Here is a 12,915-nt window from a genome sequence, read left to right as displayed (position 1 = left end):
TCTTGGGGTCATGAGTTCGAGCCCCACATTGTGGGGATAGAGTTTACTTAAAAAAAATAAAGATATTCTATTCATATATAAATGCTTATGCATATTGTGTATACATATATATACACATAGATTTATTTAATTATCCTCTTTATTTGCACAAATGGTAGCATACTATACATATTGTTACATTCATTACTTTTTCTCATTGATCTTGGGAATTGTTTCAGGATAACACATGTGGAGATGCCATGTTCTTTTTTTTAAATTTTTTTAAATGTTTGTTTGTTTTTGAGAGAGATGGACAGACAGAGCATAAGTGGGGGAGGAGTGGAGAGAGAGAGGGAGACACATAATCCAAAGCAGGCTCCAGGCTCTGAGCTGTCAGCACAGAGCCCGATGTGAGGCTTGAACTCATCAACTGTGTGAGGTCATGATCTGAGCCAAAGTCTGATGCTTAACCAACTGAGCCACCCAGGCACCCCTCCATGTTCTTTCTTAATGGAGTGTTTATTCTATTGTTTAGAGGGATCGTTATTTTATTGTTGGATATTTTTGGCTATATAATCTTTTGCCATCCCAACTGTACTTAACCGAATATCCTTGAACACATATCTTTGCCACATGTGCTGATTTATCTATTGAATCAGTATAAAAGAATTTGTATAAAAGTTGTCCAGTTGCCTTTTGTATTGACAACTTTGTATAAAAGTTGTCCAGTTGCCTTCCTGTACAGGATTTAGTCATGTATACCTTCCCAGAGTGCTTACCCCTAACTGCCTTTCCTGTTCCCATCCCCACCAAGGCCATATCAGAGCTGGCCTATCATAGGGGAGGAGGTTTGGGGCTGGATATGAACACAAGTATTTTGAAAAGTCACCGCTGCAGATAGTTACAAGTCACAGAAAATCTACCTCAGTGTATCTTAAAACAACAACAACAAAAATTTTAAATGGAGGAGTCTATTGCCACATAAAACAGAAGTCCAGAGTCAAATTTGGATTAAGCAGAGATGCGTCCAGGAGGAGCTGCCGTGTTGTCGCACATCTCCAGGGGGCGCATTCACATTGTGCTAGGAAACATTGTGATGGTGACCCCTGGAATTGGGCCCAAGTGTAGGTGCACGGCTGAAGTCGTGAAGAGTTGGTCTGTCTCTACTTCTTAGCACTGTTTGCTTGGAGTTTGCTTTATTCTCAGGCATGCCTTCCCCAAGGAGTAGCCCTCGGAGCTCTGCCTTTGTTTCATCAACTTTATAACCTCAGAACAGAGAGCTTTCCCTTCTCTACAGACAGCAAAAATCCCACAAATGAGACCCATTGACCTGGCTTGGGTCAGATGCTCATCCCTAACAACTGATCACTTCTGGGAATGTCTTTTGATTTGCTTGCTCATCATCCATCCCCTGTTCTTCGGATAAGAGCACCTCAATTGATTTTCTCCCTCAGCTCTCAGTCCTCTAGGGATGAGCATGCTACTGTCAAAAGTTCAGAAATAACAGAAGTAAAACCAGTGAATCACTGAAGTAGTCATTGGTAAAAGTTTATTTTGCAACACCAAAGAGACAGTTGGCCAACTGGGAGCACTCAGACCAAAACATGGAATGAGGTTCAGGGGGATATTGTTGTAAAGCAGCTTATATAGTGAGAAAGCTGTGACCATTTTTTACAATGACTGATTATAATGTTAGAATTTTCTTAAATGATACGGAATTGAATGGTGGTTACCTCCTATCAACCTTGGGAAATTGTTTAAGTTCTGCTTATGGTTTCCAGAAATGTAAGTGAACTGTGTCTCAGGTCAAGTTAGCCTTGCAGAAAATAAATTAAATGAAGGTTTGTCTGAATGACTGAACAGGTTTTGTCTGCACTGGGAATTTTCAGGGCTGGTCTCTATTTGTTGTTGGTTTTACCACCACCCAGGCACCCATCCTACCAATGGCCAAAGCAGTTCTTTTTTTCAGATCGAAAACCACCACCAACCATCTGAAGGCTAGATGAGTGCTTCTCAGATTGAAAAAGAGGGGATGTGAGTATAATACAAACCACCTAGGGATCTTGTATTAAAGCAGTTCTATGGCACAAAAACAGACACTTGGATCAATGGAACAGAATAGAGAACCCAGAAATGGACCCACAGACATATGGCCAACTAATCTTTGACAAAGCAGGAAAAAATATCCAATGGAATAAAGACAGTCTCTTCAGCAAGTGGCGCTGGGAAAACCAGACAGCGACATGCAGAAGAATGAACCTGGACCACTTTCTTACACCATACACAAAAATAAACTCGAAATGGATAAAAGACCTCAATGTAAGACAGGAAGCCATCAAAATCCTCGAGGAGAAAGCAGGCAAAAACCTCTTTGATCTTGGCCACAGCAACTTCTTACTCAACACGTCTCCCGAGGCAAGGGAAACAAAAGCAAAACTGAACTACTGGGACCTTATCAAAATAAAAAGCTCCTGCACAGTGAAGGAAACTAATCAGCAAAACTAAAAGGCAACTGATGGAATGGGAGAAGATATTTGCAAATGACATATCAAATAAAGGCTTAGTATCTAAAATCTATAAAGAATTTATCCAACTCAACACCCAAAAAAACAAATAATCCAGGGAAGAAATGGGCAAAAGACATGAATAGACACTTCTCCAAAGACATCCAGATGGCCAACCGACACATGAAAAAATGCTCCACATCACTCATCACCAGGGAAATACAAATCAAAACCACAATGAGATACCACCTCACACCTGTCAGAATGGCTAACATTAACAACTCAGGCAACGACAGATGTTGGCGAGGATGCGGAGAAAGATCTCTTTTGCATTGTTGGTGGGAATGCAAACTGGTGCAGCCCCTCTGGAAAACAGTACAGAGGTTCCTCAAACAATTAAAAATAGAACTACCCTATGACCCAGCAATTGCACTACTAGGTATTTATCCAAGGGACACAGGTATGCTGTTTCGAAGGGACACATGCACCCCAATGTTTATAGCAGCACTGTCAACAACAGCCAAAGTATGGGAAGAGCCCAAATGTCCATCGATGGATGAATGGATAAAGAAGATGTGGTGTGTATATGTGTGTGTGTGTGTGTGTATACACATATATACATACATATATACACACATATATACATACACACAATGGAGTATTATTCGGCAATCAAAAAGAATGAAGTCTTGCCATTTGCAGCTAACTATGTGGATGGAACTAGAAGGTATTATGCTAAGCAAAATTAGTCAGAGAAAGACAAATATCATATGACTTCACTCATATGAGGACTTTAAGACACAGGACAGATGAACATAAGGGAAGGGAAACAAAAATAATATGAAAACAGGGAGGGGGACAGAACATAAGAGACTCTTAAATATGGAGAACAAACAGAGGGTAACTGGAGGGGTTGTGGGAGGGGGGATGGGCTAAATGGGTAAGGGGCATTAAGGAATCTACTCCTGAAATCATTGTTGCACTATATGCACTAATTTGGATGTAAATTTAAAAAATAAATTTTTTTAAAAAAGTAATCTAAAGTAAGTAAATAAATAAATTAATTATAAATAATTAATAAGATCCAAGAAGAAGCCTGAGATTCCGCATTTCGGGTGCTGCTGCTGCTCTGAGGGCCACACTGAAAATCAGGGGGATGATTTGCAAACAGTGATCCACACAGATCAGTGACCTCTCCAAGTTCCTGCTTGAGATTTCATAGCATATATAGAAGGATATGAAACCAACAGAATCCCCCCCCCGCCCCAGCGATCGGTTCCAGTTTCTCTCCATTTCATAAGGCAAAGGGGAGTCAACCTATGTGATCACACTTATCAAAACCCATAAATATTACTAAAACGTTCATTCACTTTAGAAATACATTTCTATTGCCTGCCTTGGTGGAGTGGGGGGAGGTAGCCCTTGCTGAATTATTCCTAAAGAATTGCACTTTTGACCAATATTGGCAAGAAAATAACTTTTCCCTCTGGGGACTACGAGCTCTCTGTTGTCTTAGCTGCTTTCACCATCCAGCTAGTGACTTATTACTGCTTTGCCTAAGGAGCCAGTTTGCTTTTCGCAGACACTAGGCTTTATTATTTAGTTATCCCATCATAGCAGGGTGGCCTGTCACCAAATTCTGAGGACAATATACTGTTTTCTTGGGAATAACAAAAGCAGTCTCTACTCTTTTGGTTTTCTTCTTAAATAAATAAACTCTTATCATCGCTCAGAACCAATATCTCAGTCCAGGACTAACCTGAATAGCATGAAATATTTTCTTTGCTCTCCCTAATTCAGATCAGGTATTGAATGGACCCCCTCCCCCTCCAGCCCACCCCTCAGCCACCACTTCTGGATCAGAAAAATGATTTCTTGTGCAAAGCAATTTCATGCCTTGTTATCCCCAATATGTCCCTAAAATACAAACTTAGATGGCATTATCAGAAAGCCCCTGTTCATTTCAGAGATTGAAAGGGGAAGAGATATTTTTGAAAGGGGCTCCGAAAGCCCATGGCACTGCCCACTGGGCATCTCCATACTTTGTGTAGCATTGTGATGGCATTTGCTTTTAGCCATGCCTCCTGCAAGGAAAGTTGTGGCCTCAAAACACTTGTGTCTTTATGCAGATAGGGGTTAATGAATCAGTTGTACAGAATATACTGTGATTGTGAGTTTGGCTGTTTTTATGAGAAAATAACAAAAAACCAGCTGGATTTTTCTTCTGCTTTTTTTGTGCATTTTCTCTTTTATTAAACAGATGTGACTTTTACCAGAATGCTAAAGAATTCTGCAGAATTCTCATCTCCTTTATCATTGCTAAACTGTTAAGTAAAGCCAGTCCCATCCATAAGCTTGGAAAGCAACTTTAAGACTTAATTATTAGAAGGCAGAAGACGTGAATAGACACTTTTCAAAAAACACATCCAGATGGCCAACAGGCCCATGAAAAGATGCTCAACGTCACTCATCGTCAGGTAAATACAAAGCAAAACTGCAATGAGATGTCACCTCACGCTGGTCAGAGTGGCTAAAATGAACAAATTAGAAGACTATAGATGCTGGCGAGGATGTGGAGAGATGGGAACCCTCTTGCACTGTTGGTGGGAATGCACTGTTGGTGCAGCCTGTCTGGAAAACAGTGTGGAGGTTCCTCAAAAAATTAAAAATAGAACTACCCTATGACCCAGCAATAGCACTAGGAATCTACCCAAAGAATACAGGAGTGTTGATGCATAGGGACACATGTAACCCAATGTTTATAGCAGCACAGCACTTTCAGCCACAGCCAAATTATGGAAAGGTCCTAAATGTCCATCAACTGATGAATGGATAAAGAAGATGTGGTTTATGTATACCATGGAATACTATTTGGCAATGAGAAAGAATGAAATCTGGCCATTTGCGGTAATGTGGATGGAACTGGAGGATATTATGCTAAGTGAAATAAGCCAGGCAGAGAAAGACAGATACCGTATGTTTTCACTCATATGTGGATCTTGAGAAACGTAACAGAAGGCCATGGGGGAGGGGAAGGGGGAAAAAAAGTTACAGAGAGGGAGGGAAGCAAACCATAAGAGACTCTTAAGGACTGAGAACAAACTAAGGGTAGATGGGGTGTGGGGGAGAGGGGAAGGTGGGTGATGGGCAGGGAGGAGGGCACTTGTTGGGATGAGCTCTGGGTATTGTATGGAAACCAATTTGACAATAAATTATATTAAAAAAACAATTATTAGAAAGTAGCATCTTCTCTATAAATACCAATCCTCTATAAATAATGTGATGTCTACATTTGCCTTTCGAGATTAATATAATCCACTCCCTAAAGTGGAATTAACTTAAAATGCTTAAGAAATGGGATGTTCAGTCTCTCTCTTCGTTCTACAGGGGACTGAGGGGCAGATTTGCCCTTAGAAGATGCTCAAGCTGTGGGGCCCCTGGGTGGCTCAATCTGTGGCTCAGTCAGTTAAGGATCTGACTCTTGATCTCAACTCAGGTCATGATCCCACGGTTTGTGGGTCCACGCCCCTTGTCCACACTGACAGCGTGAGGCCTGCTTGGGATTCTCTGTCTCTCCCTCTCTCTCTGCTCCTCCCCAGCTCACTTGCTCGCTCCCTCTCTCTCTCCGTCTCTCTCTGTCTTTCAAAATAAATAAACCAAAAAAAAAAAAAAAAAAAAAAAGACTGTCATACAGTCTCCCGGGGTATAGATTTTTGGCTCTTTGCAGAAATTTAATGTATCTTCTGCTAATTGAGGGAGTCTTTCCTCCAATGACCAGTTCTGATGTCCAGAGTAGTATATGTTTCTGTTTCTCTCTGTTCTCTGTCCCTAGGTCTGCATCTCTGCCTCTCTCCCATCCCCAAGCCCTCCATCCCATGTGTATGATTTTATCGCTAAGAGTGCAAAAGCACAGCAAACCTCAAACCTGGGCCCCCAAAGAAACATTTTAGAGGGTCTCGTGTTTTACACTTTGTGAATTGTGCAATTAACTGATCTTCTTAGGGATGACGGTCTTCTTTTCTCCATCCTGTGGCAAAAAAGGAGGCTGCTTGGCGGGTAGTTTGCACGATGGTATTGTACAGGGTCAGCCATCGTTTTCTGTAAAGGGCCAGATCATAAATATTAAGCTTTCTGAGCTATACAATCTCTGTCACCCCTACTGAACTTGGCCATTGTATTATAAAAGTGGCTATAGGCAATACTTGAACAAGGAGCATCGTCACACCCAGTAAACTTTGTTTGAGATTTGAATTTCACATAAGTTTTAACGTGTCATAAAATATTACTCTTCTGATTTTTTTAACCATTTGAAAATATAAAAACCCTGCTTAGCTTGTGGGCCTTATAAAAACAGGTGGTAGATTAGATTTGGCCCACAGACCATGACAGTTTGCCAAGTCCTGGTATTGAGGAAGAAATGCAGAAGCAGGAGTAAAAAGCCTTACGTGCCAATTTCAGTTTTGCTACTTTTTAGCAGTGACGTAGTCATTTAACTTCTGACCTTCATTTCCTCATCTGCAAAATGAGTATGGAAAGCAGCATGGGGGTGGGTGGGGGAGTAACTTGAGAAGGAAGAAACCTGGCAAACACTACCTCTGCCAGGTGATGGGGGTTAATGTGAGTCAAGTCATGGTGGTGGCACGTACCCCTGATATGGGATGACAGTGGCACTTCAGTTCTGTGGCTGTCCTCCAGAAAACTCATTACCTCATGAGAAAAACATCAGACAAACCCAGATTGAGGGACATTCTCCAAAATACCTGACCAGTGTTCTTCAACATTGTACAGGTCATCAGAAACAAGGAAGTGTGGGTAAAACACACACACACACACACACACACACACACAGAAAACATGAGAAACTGTCACAGACCAAAGGAGACTAAGGAGACATGATGAGTACGTGTAATATGTCCTGGAGATGGGATCCTGGGACAGTATTAGGAAAAAACTAGTGGCATCTGAACGATATGTGGAGTTTCATTAAGAATACTGGATCAGCGTTGGTTCCTTAGTTGTGACAGATGTACCACGGTAATGTAAAGTGTCAACATTGGCGGGGGGAGGGGAGTGTCTCTAGGTTGGCAGGTTACAGCAACTCTGGGCTATCTTTGCAATTTTGCTGTGAATTTAAGACTTTTAAAATTAAAAGCTGATATATATACGTGTGTGAGTGTAAATATATACTCATGTGTGTGTGTGTGTATCTATGTATGTGTGTATGTATGTATGTATGGAGAGAGAGAGAGAGAGAGAGAAATCTCCAGTTTGGTAGTTGGCTAGGCATGGAGGACAAGGGAGAAGGAAAAATAAAGAAATAAAAGTTATATCCAAGTCTTCAGTCTAATACCAGAGAAGATAGCCATGCCATTGGACAGAAAGAGTGAATAGAGGAGGTAAATCGGCTTGGAATAGGAAATAATGAACTTGGAGTACCAGGGACATCCTTGATTATAAGATACTGTTTAACACTTAAAGTGGTAAAATATTTCGAACGAGATTTTGGATTTCAGATGTTTTGTTTAAAAGGAGCCTTCAGCCTTTGGTTTCAGCTCAGGTCATGATCTCACGGTTGGTGAGTTCGAGGCCAGAGTCAGGCTCTGTGCTGACAGTGCAGAGTCTGCTTGGGATTCTCTCTCTCCCCCTCTCTCTGCCCCTCTCTTGCTCACGTGCGTGTGCGCCCGCTCTCTCTCTCTCAAAATAAATAAACTTAAAAGAAAAAAAAAGGATCTTCAGCCTAGCAGTATTTGACATTTAAACCCCAATTTAAGAAAGAAAAATTAACTGGATTAAATAATAAGATACTGATTAGACTTTGTGTAAAAAACTGGACTTTTCATATCTATATGAGCTCATATATATGTATATATGTATGTGTCTACATAATATAGATATATATTTATGTGAATATATTTATCCTATTGTCATTAATGTATTGCTTGGAGGTTGGGTAGCTATAAGCCCCTTTTACTTGCAAAAGGAATCAAAGTCATGTTGCCAAGTGGAACATTATTTAAGTGACTTAGCAGCTGGAGCCAACCCTTTTTCTTTAGCAACAAGTATTCATTGTATTGACCTGCGCCGGAGAGCACGTTTTGTTTACTTCACACAAGAAGTTAAAAGCTTTGTTTGAATCATTGCTTCTGCCTCTCCCTGTTTACATTTTACAGCCAGAGTTGTTTCAGAAGCGCACAGGCCTGTGGAGGCCCGTGAGGTCAGCTGTGCGTTAACAATGTGGATGGTAGAACCACAGCCAAGACCCCATACCTGCATAGGCCATGAATAGGCAGTTCCCAGCAGAAGAAATTCAGATGGCAGTAAATGTGTGAGAAAAATAAACCTCACAAACAAAGATACGTAATTAAAAATATATTCCAATGAGATGGTAAGGATAGTAAAGAAATGGAAGATCCTTTGCTGGCAAGGGTACGGGGAAGATCACTCTGGTGGGTACATGAATTGAAAAGATCTTTTGGGAGGGAAGTTTGGAGTCTATATTCCAAGCTTTAAAAGGTGTATATTCTGGGGCGCCTGGGTGGCTTAGTCGGTTAAGCATCCAACTCTTCTTGATCTCAGCTCAGGTCTTGATCTCAGGGTCGTGAGTTCAAGCCCTACACTAAGCTCTGCATTAGGTTCCGCGCTGGGCATGAAGTCTACTTTAAAAAATGAGGTGAAGTGAAGTAAAAGTTCTTTGTTCCAGTTATTCCACTTCTAACAGAGACTGTTCTAGGGAAATACTGGGATAGGCATGTAAAGATACATGTACATTATGATTGTTTAAAATAGTGAAATACTGGACCTAATATCTAACCATAGAGTTAATTTTTTCTTTAAGTAGGCTCCATGCCAACATGGGGCTTGAACTCACGATCCTGAAATCAAGAATCGTGTGCTCTACCGACTAAGCCAGCTGGGAGCCCCTAGAGTTAATAATTTTAACGTGGCAGATGTAGCTATTATAATATAAAGATTTGCATTATTAATTTTTTGAAAAAACATATTTCAAAATGAATTTATAGTCCAGTTTATATAAAAACATATGTGTGCATTTGTGTTTCTAGAATAACATGCCTACACTTAAATGCCTTCAAAATGTAGATGCAAATAAAAATATTTTAAAATATAAACCAAAATATAGATTCTCCATGCCAAATTTTGAGTGTTATAAACTATATTTGTCTCATAAATTACTACTATTTGTAGAACCTAAAACATGTTCCCATCACCACTCATATTCTCCTTCTCCTAAATAATCCCGACTTTCTTAGATAAAAGTTACAGCGCATTGTCAATTATTGAGTAAGGATTTTTATTGCCAGTGTGAAGAAGAATCTAGTGCTCTCTTAACCAATGAGAAACCAATACATAGTTATTTTTTAGTTTTATTTTATGCTACAGTAGTTAAAATACTCAAGACAGTGTTTGGTCAAAAGCACTATACTTAAGGATCCTGGGTGAAAAAAAATGAGAGTTCAGAAGGAGAAAGAAACCTCCTTTTTCACTTTGATTTATTAATTTCTGTCTTGCCTCTTTCTGAATGTATTCAAAGTGCCTGGATATCCCACCAGAACGTGTGCCAAGCACATGAACAAACCAGCTGTACCATTATACTGCCTCCAAGGTAATGACAGTTTGTAAAAGACAAAACATGCTTCCAGAAACACTCAACATCTCTGAACTAGAGACTTCAGCTTTAACACATGTATGAAATGATTCAAAATCACCATTCTTCCCAGGTCCACAGAATACCAGCGTGGCCATGCAGTTCAGATCAGTCAGGCAGTAAAAGAGCTGGAGAATAAGAACCCACTGTAACTAGCAGGATTGATACGTGAATAAAGCTTCACGTAACCACATACAGCCTGATAGAATCCTGGAAGAAAGGAAAGGGGGGGTGGGGAGAGGGAAAAGGTTTAGAGCTCACCTGCTCTTTGCCAGGCACTAAGCTCAACTCTGACTGGGCACTCTCTTATTTAGGATGTTGCAGGCACATATATACAGTGTTCAGGTGGTCGTTCAGTCTAAATAGTTCTGAATAAGTCGAGCCTCTTTCTGATGTCGCTCTTACCAGCTGCTTCCCGTGGGCAGCCATTCCCCAGATCTGCCGGTTGTGCAGTTCGTTGCTAGCAATTCCAGATTTCTCTCCTCCTGCCACAACTAGGCTTTCCATCAGCCACTGCTTACACCACGTGCCCCAGCCAGGGTGCGGAGGGCTTGGGGTTATTTGAAGAGGCCCACCAGATGCCAGAGACAGAGTTGTGAACAGGACTTAGTTTTCATTTCACTACCTGTATCTGTCTCTTTCCAAAAAGGATCAGAAGTGCCCAAATCTTCCAACAGTATGTGTGCTGTGAGACCTTTCAGAAGAGGGAGAACTGTAGGAATTCCATGCAGAAGGGCAATATATAAAAAATCAAGACAAAACAGGAAAGGAAGGAAAGTAAAAATGTCCCTCTGAGTGGAAAGGCAGGAAGGGGGTGCGTGAGGGAGATAGATTCAGGACAGTTGGTCATGGATGTTTAGTGATTAAAATAGGTGGTGTGTGTGAAGGGGGAGCACTTGGCTTTGTGTCACGTTTGTCTCTGAGTCTTTCCCAGAATCAGGAAACCTTCTTCCTGTATTAGAACAACTTCAAGCCAAGGTTCCTTCCGGAACCTTGAGCCCATTCCGTACCCATTACCCCTGCCACGCTTAGCTACACCTGACTTGTTGACTTCTGTGCTGACATCCCCTTATTGTGCTTCCGTCTCCTCCCATCTCCCCACCCCCTTCCCACTGTTCCAGACCCTCCTGCAAAGTTCTAAACAGGTGCCTGGGGGCTAAGTCTGGCCCTCTGCTATGTTTGTTCAGCTTGCCATGCCACTTTTATGCATCCGGGGCACCAAAGGCCAAGAGTCTGGTGTCTCCATTAGAGGGAGCAAAGTGCCTACCACCCACTGTTGTTCCAGTCTTGGCAGAGTTCCTGTTTCTTGGTCTGGATGGTGGTCAGATGAGTGCATTCATTTTGTGAAAATTCAGAGTACTTACTACTTGTGTATTTTTCTATGCATAGTGTTCATCAGTTTTTAAAAGTATTTTAATTGCCTAAAAAGCAGAATCTGGATTTCCCCCAGACAAACCTTATGCAGTAGACATCATTATTTTCTCTTTTTTGTAGATGAGGGTATGGGGACATGGAAAGGTCAAGCAATTTGTCCATGCTCATACAGCAGATTAATGGCCAAGCTTAAATCATACCCAGGCGGCCTCTGCTCTTGACCACTATGGCTTGCTTCACCCCAGGAGAGTTTGTTCAGTCTGGAGGCACTCTAGTTCTATTCTTAGCTTCTCTGTGCTACCACTTAAGTATCCAAAGCATGATTTTCAGAGACACATTTACATTATTTCTTTCATGTGCTATGGTAGATTAAAGATGGCTGTACATTTTTTGCAACTCCTGTTGAGGTGTGCGATCAGATTCCCCTCCTTTTGAATTCAAGCTTTGATGATTTGCTTAATTGTTAGAATGCAGTGTGACTTATGAGGTGAGCTATAAGAAAAGAAGACTTGTGGCATCTGACTTGGCTTCCTTGATCACTGGCCGTTAGATTCCAGCTGCCATGATGTGAGGAAGCCCAAGGAGCTCCATCAAGAGGCCCATAGGGAAAGGAAGTAAGGATGCTGGCCGACAGCCCCAGCTGAGCTCCCAGCCTGCAGCCTGCACCAATTTTCCAACCATGTGCGTGAGCTGTCTTGTGGGTGGATCCTCCAGCCTCAGTTGAGTGACCCCAGTTAATGCCACATGGAGCATAGGCAAGCCCTCTCCACTGAGCACTGCCCAAATTGCAGATTTCACAAAGAAAAGAAATGGCTATTATTGTTTAAGCCACTAAATTTTGGGATGGTATGTTATGCACCAGTGGGTAAATGGAACATGTGTCTGCTTTGCTGAACCAATATAAGCTAGATTAAATGTGAGCTCAAAGAATTTCATTTCCTTTAATATTAGTCTATCACAGGAAGTCTCCTCTAGGAAAAACTTAACTCTCAATTCAAACCATCCCTGAGAGTCAGTCCCAGAAACTATTTTTTTTTTTTGCATAGTTAAAAATGTTTTTTTTCCTTTGTCCTCACTAAAGCAAATACTGAAGACCACCCACATTAGTATGCATTTACTGACTAAATTGGAATCTTCTAAGAAAAAGCATTTGCTGGTGGAATGTCAACAAAGTGCCATCAGAGTAATTGTGGAGCTGAATCAACATAAAATCAGACTCCATATGAATCTGTGAGTCACTGGAAATTAGGTATAAGAGCTATAGAGTCTAAAGTTAGTTCCTCACATTAGTTAAAAGGACAGAAGAATAACATCTAACATTTTTCTTTGGGGCTCCCTACTCACCCAAGACATTTGTTGGCAAATATTTTCCCAATAAGACAGCACAATTACGTA

General features: G+C 41.2%; 2 protein-coding genes across 3 annotated transcripts in view; one reads left to right on the top strand and one right to left on the bottom strand.

The window, feature by feature from the left end:
- Positions 1-10,653, bottom strand: part of LOC125170666 (uncharacterized) — an 89,774-nt gene extending 79,121 nt beyond the window's left edge. Inside the window, 1 exon segment of the mRNA XM_047867342.1 lies at positions 10,552-10,653. Coding sequence (XP_047723298.1) covers positions 10,552-10,653 — 102 coding nt within the window.
- The window catches only part of TMCC3 (transmembrane and coiled-coil domain family 3), a 256,578-nt gene that overhangs the window by 111,370 nt on the left and 132,293 nt on the right, over positions 1-12,915 (top strand). The gene's annotated exons all lie outside the window — the stretch shown is intronic.

Source organism: Prionailurus viverrinus, chromosome B4, assembly GCF_022837055.1.
Source record: "Prionailurus viverrinus isolate Anna chromosome B4, UM_Priviv_1.0, whole genome shotgun sequence".
NCBI classification, from domain to species: domain Eukaryota; kingdom Metazoa; phylum Chordata; class Mammalia; order Carnivora; family Felidae; genus Prionailurus; species Prionailurus viverrinus.
Note: the sequence above shows the minus strand (reverse complement) of the source record. Positions and strands in the feature narration are given on the sequence as shown.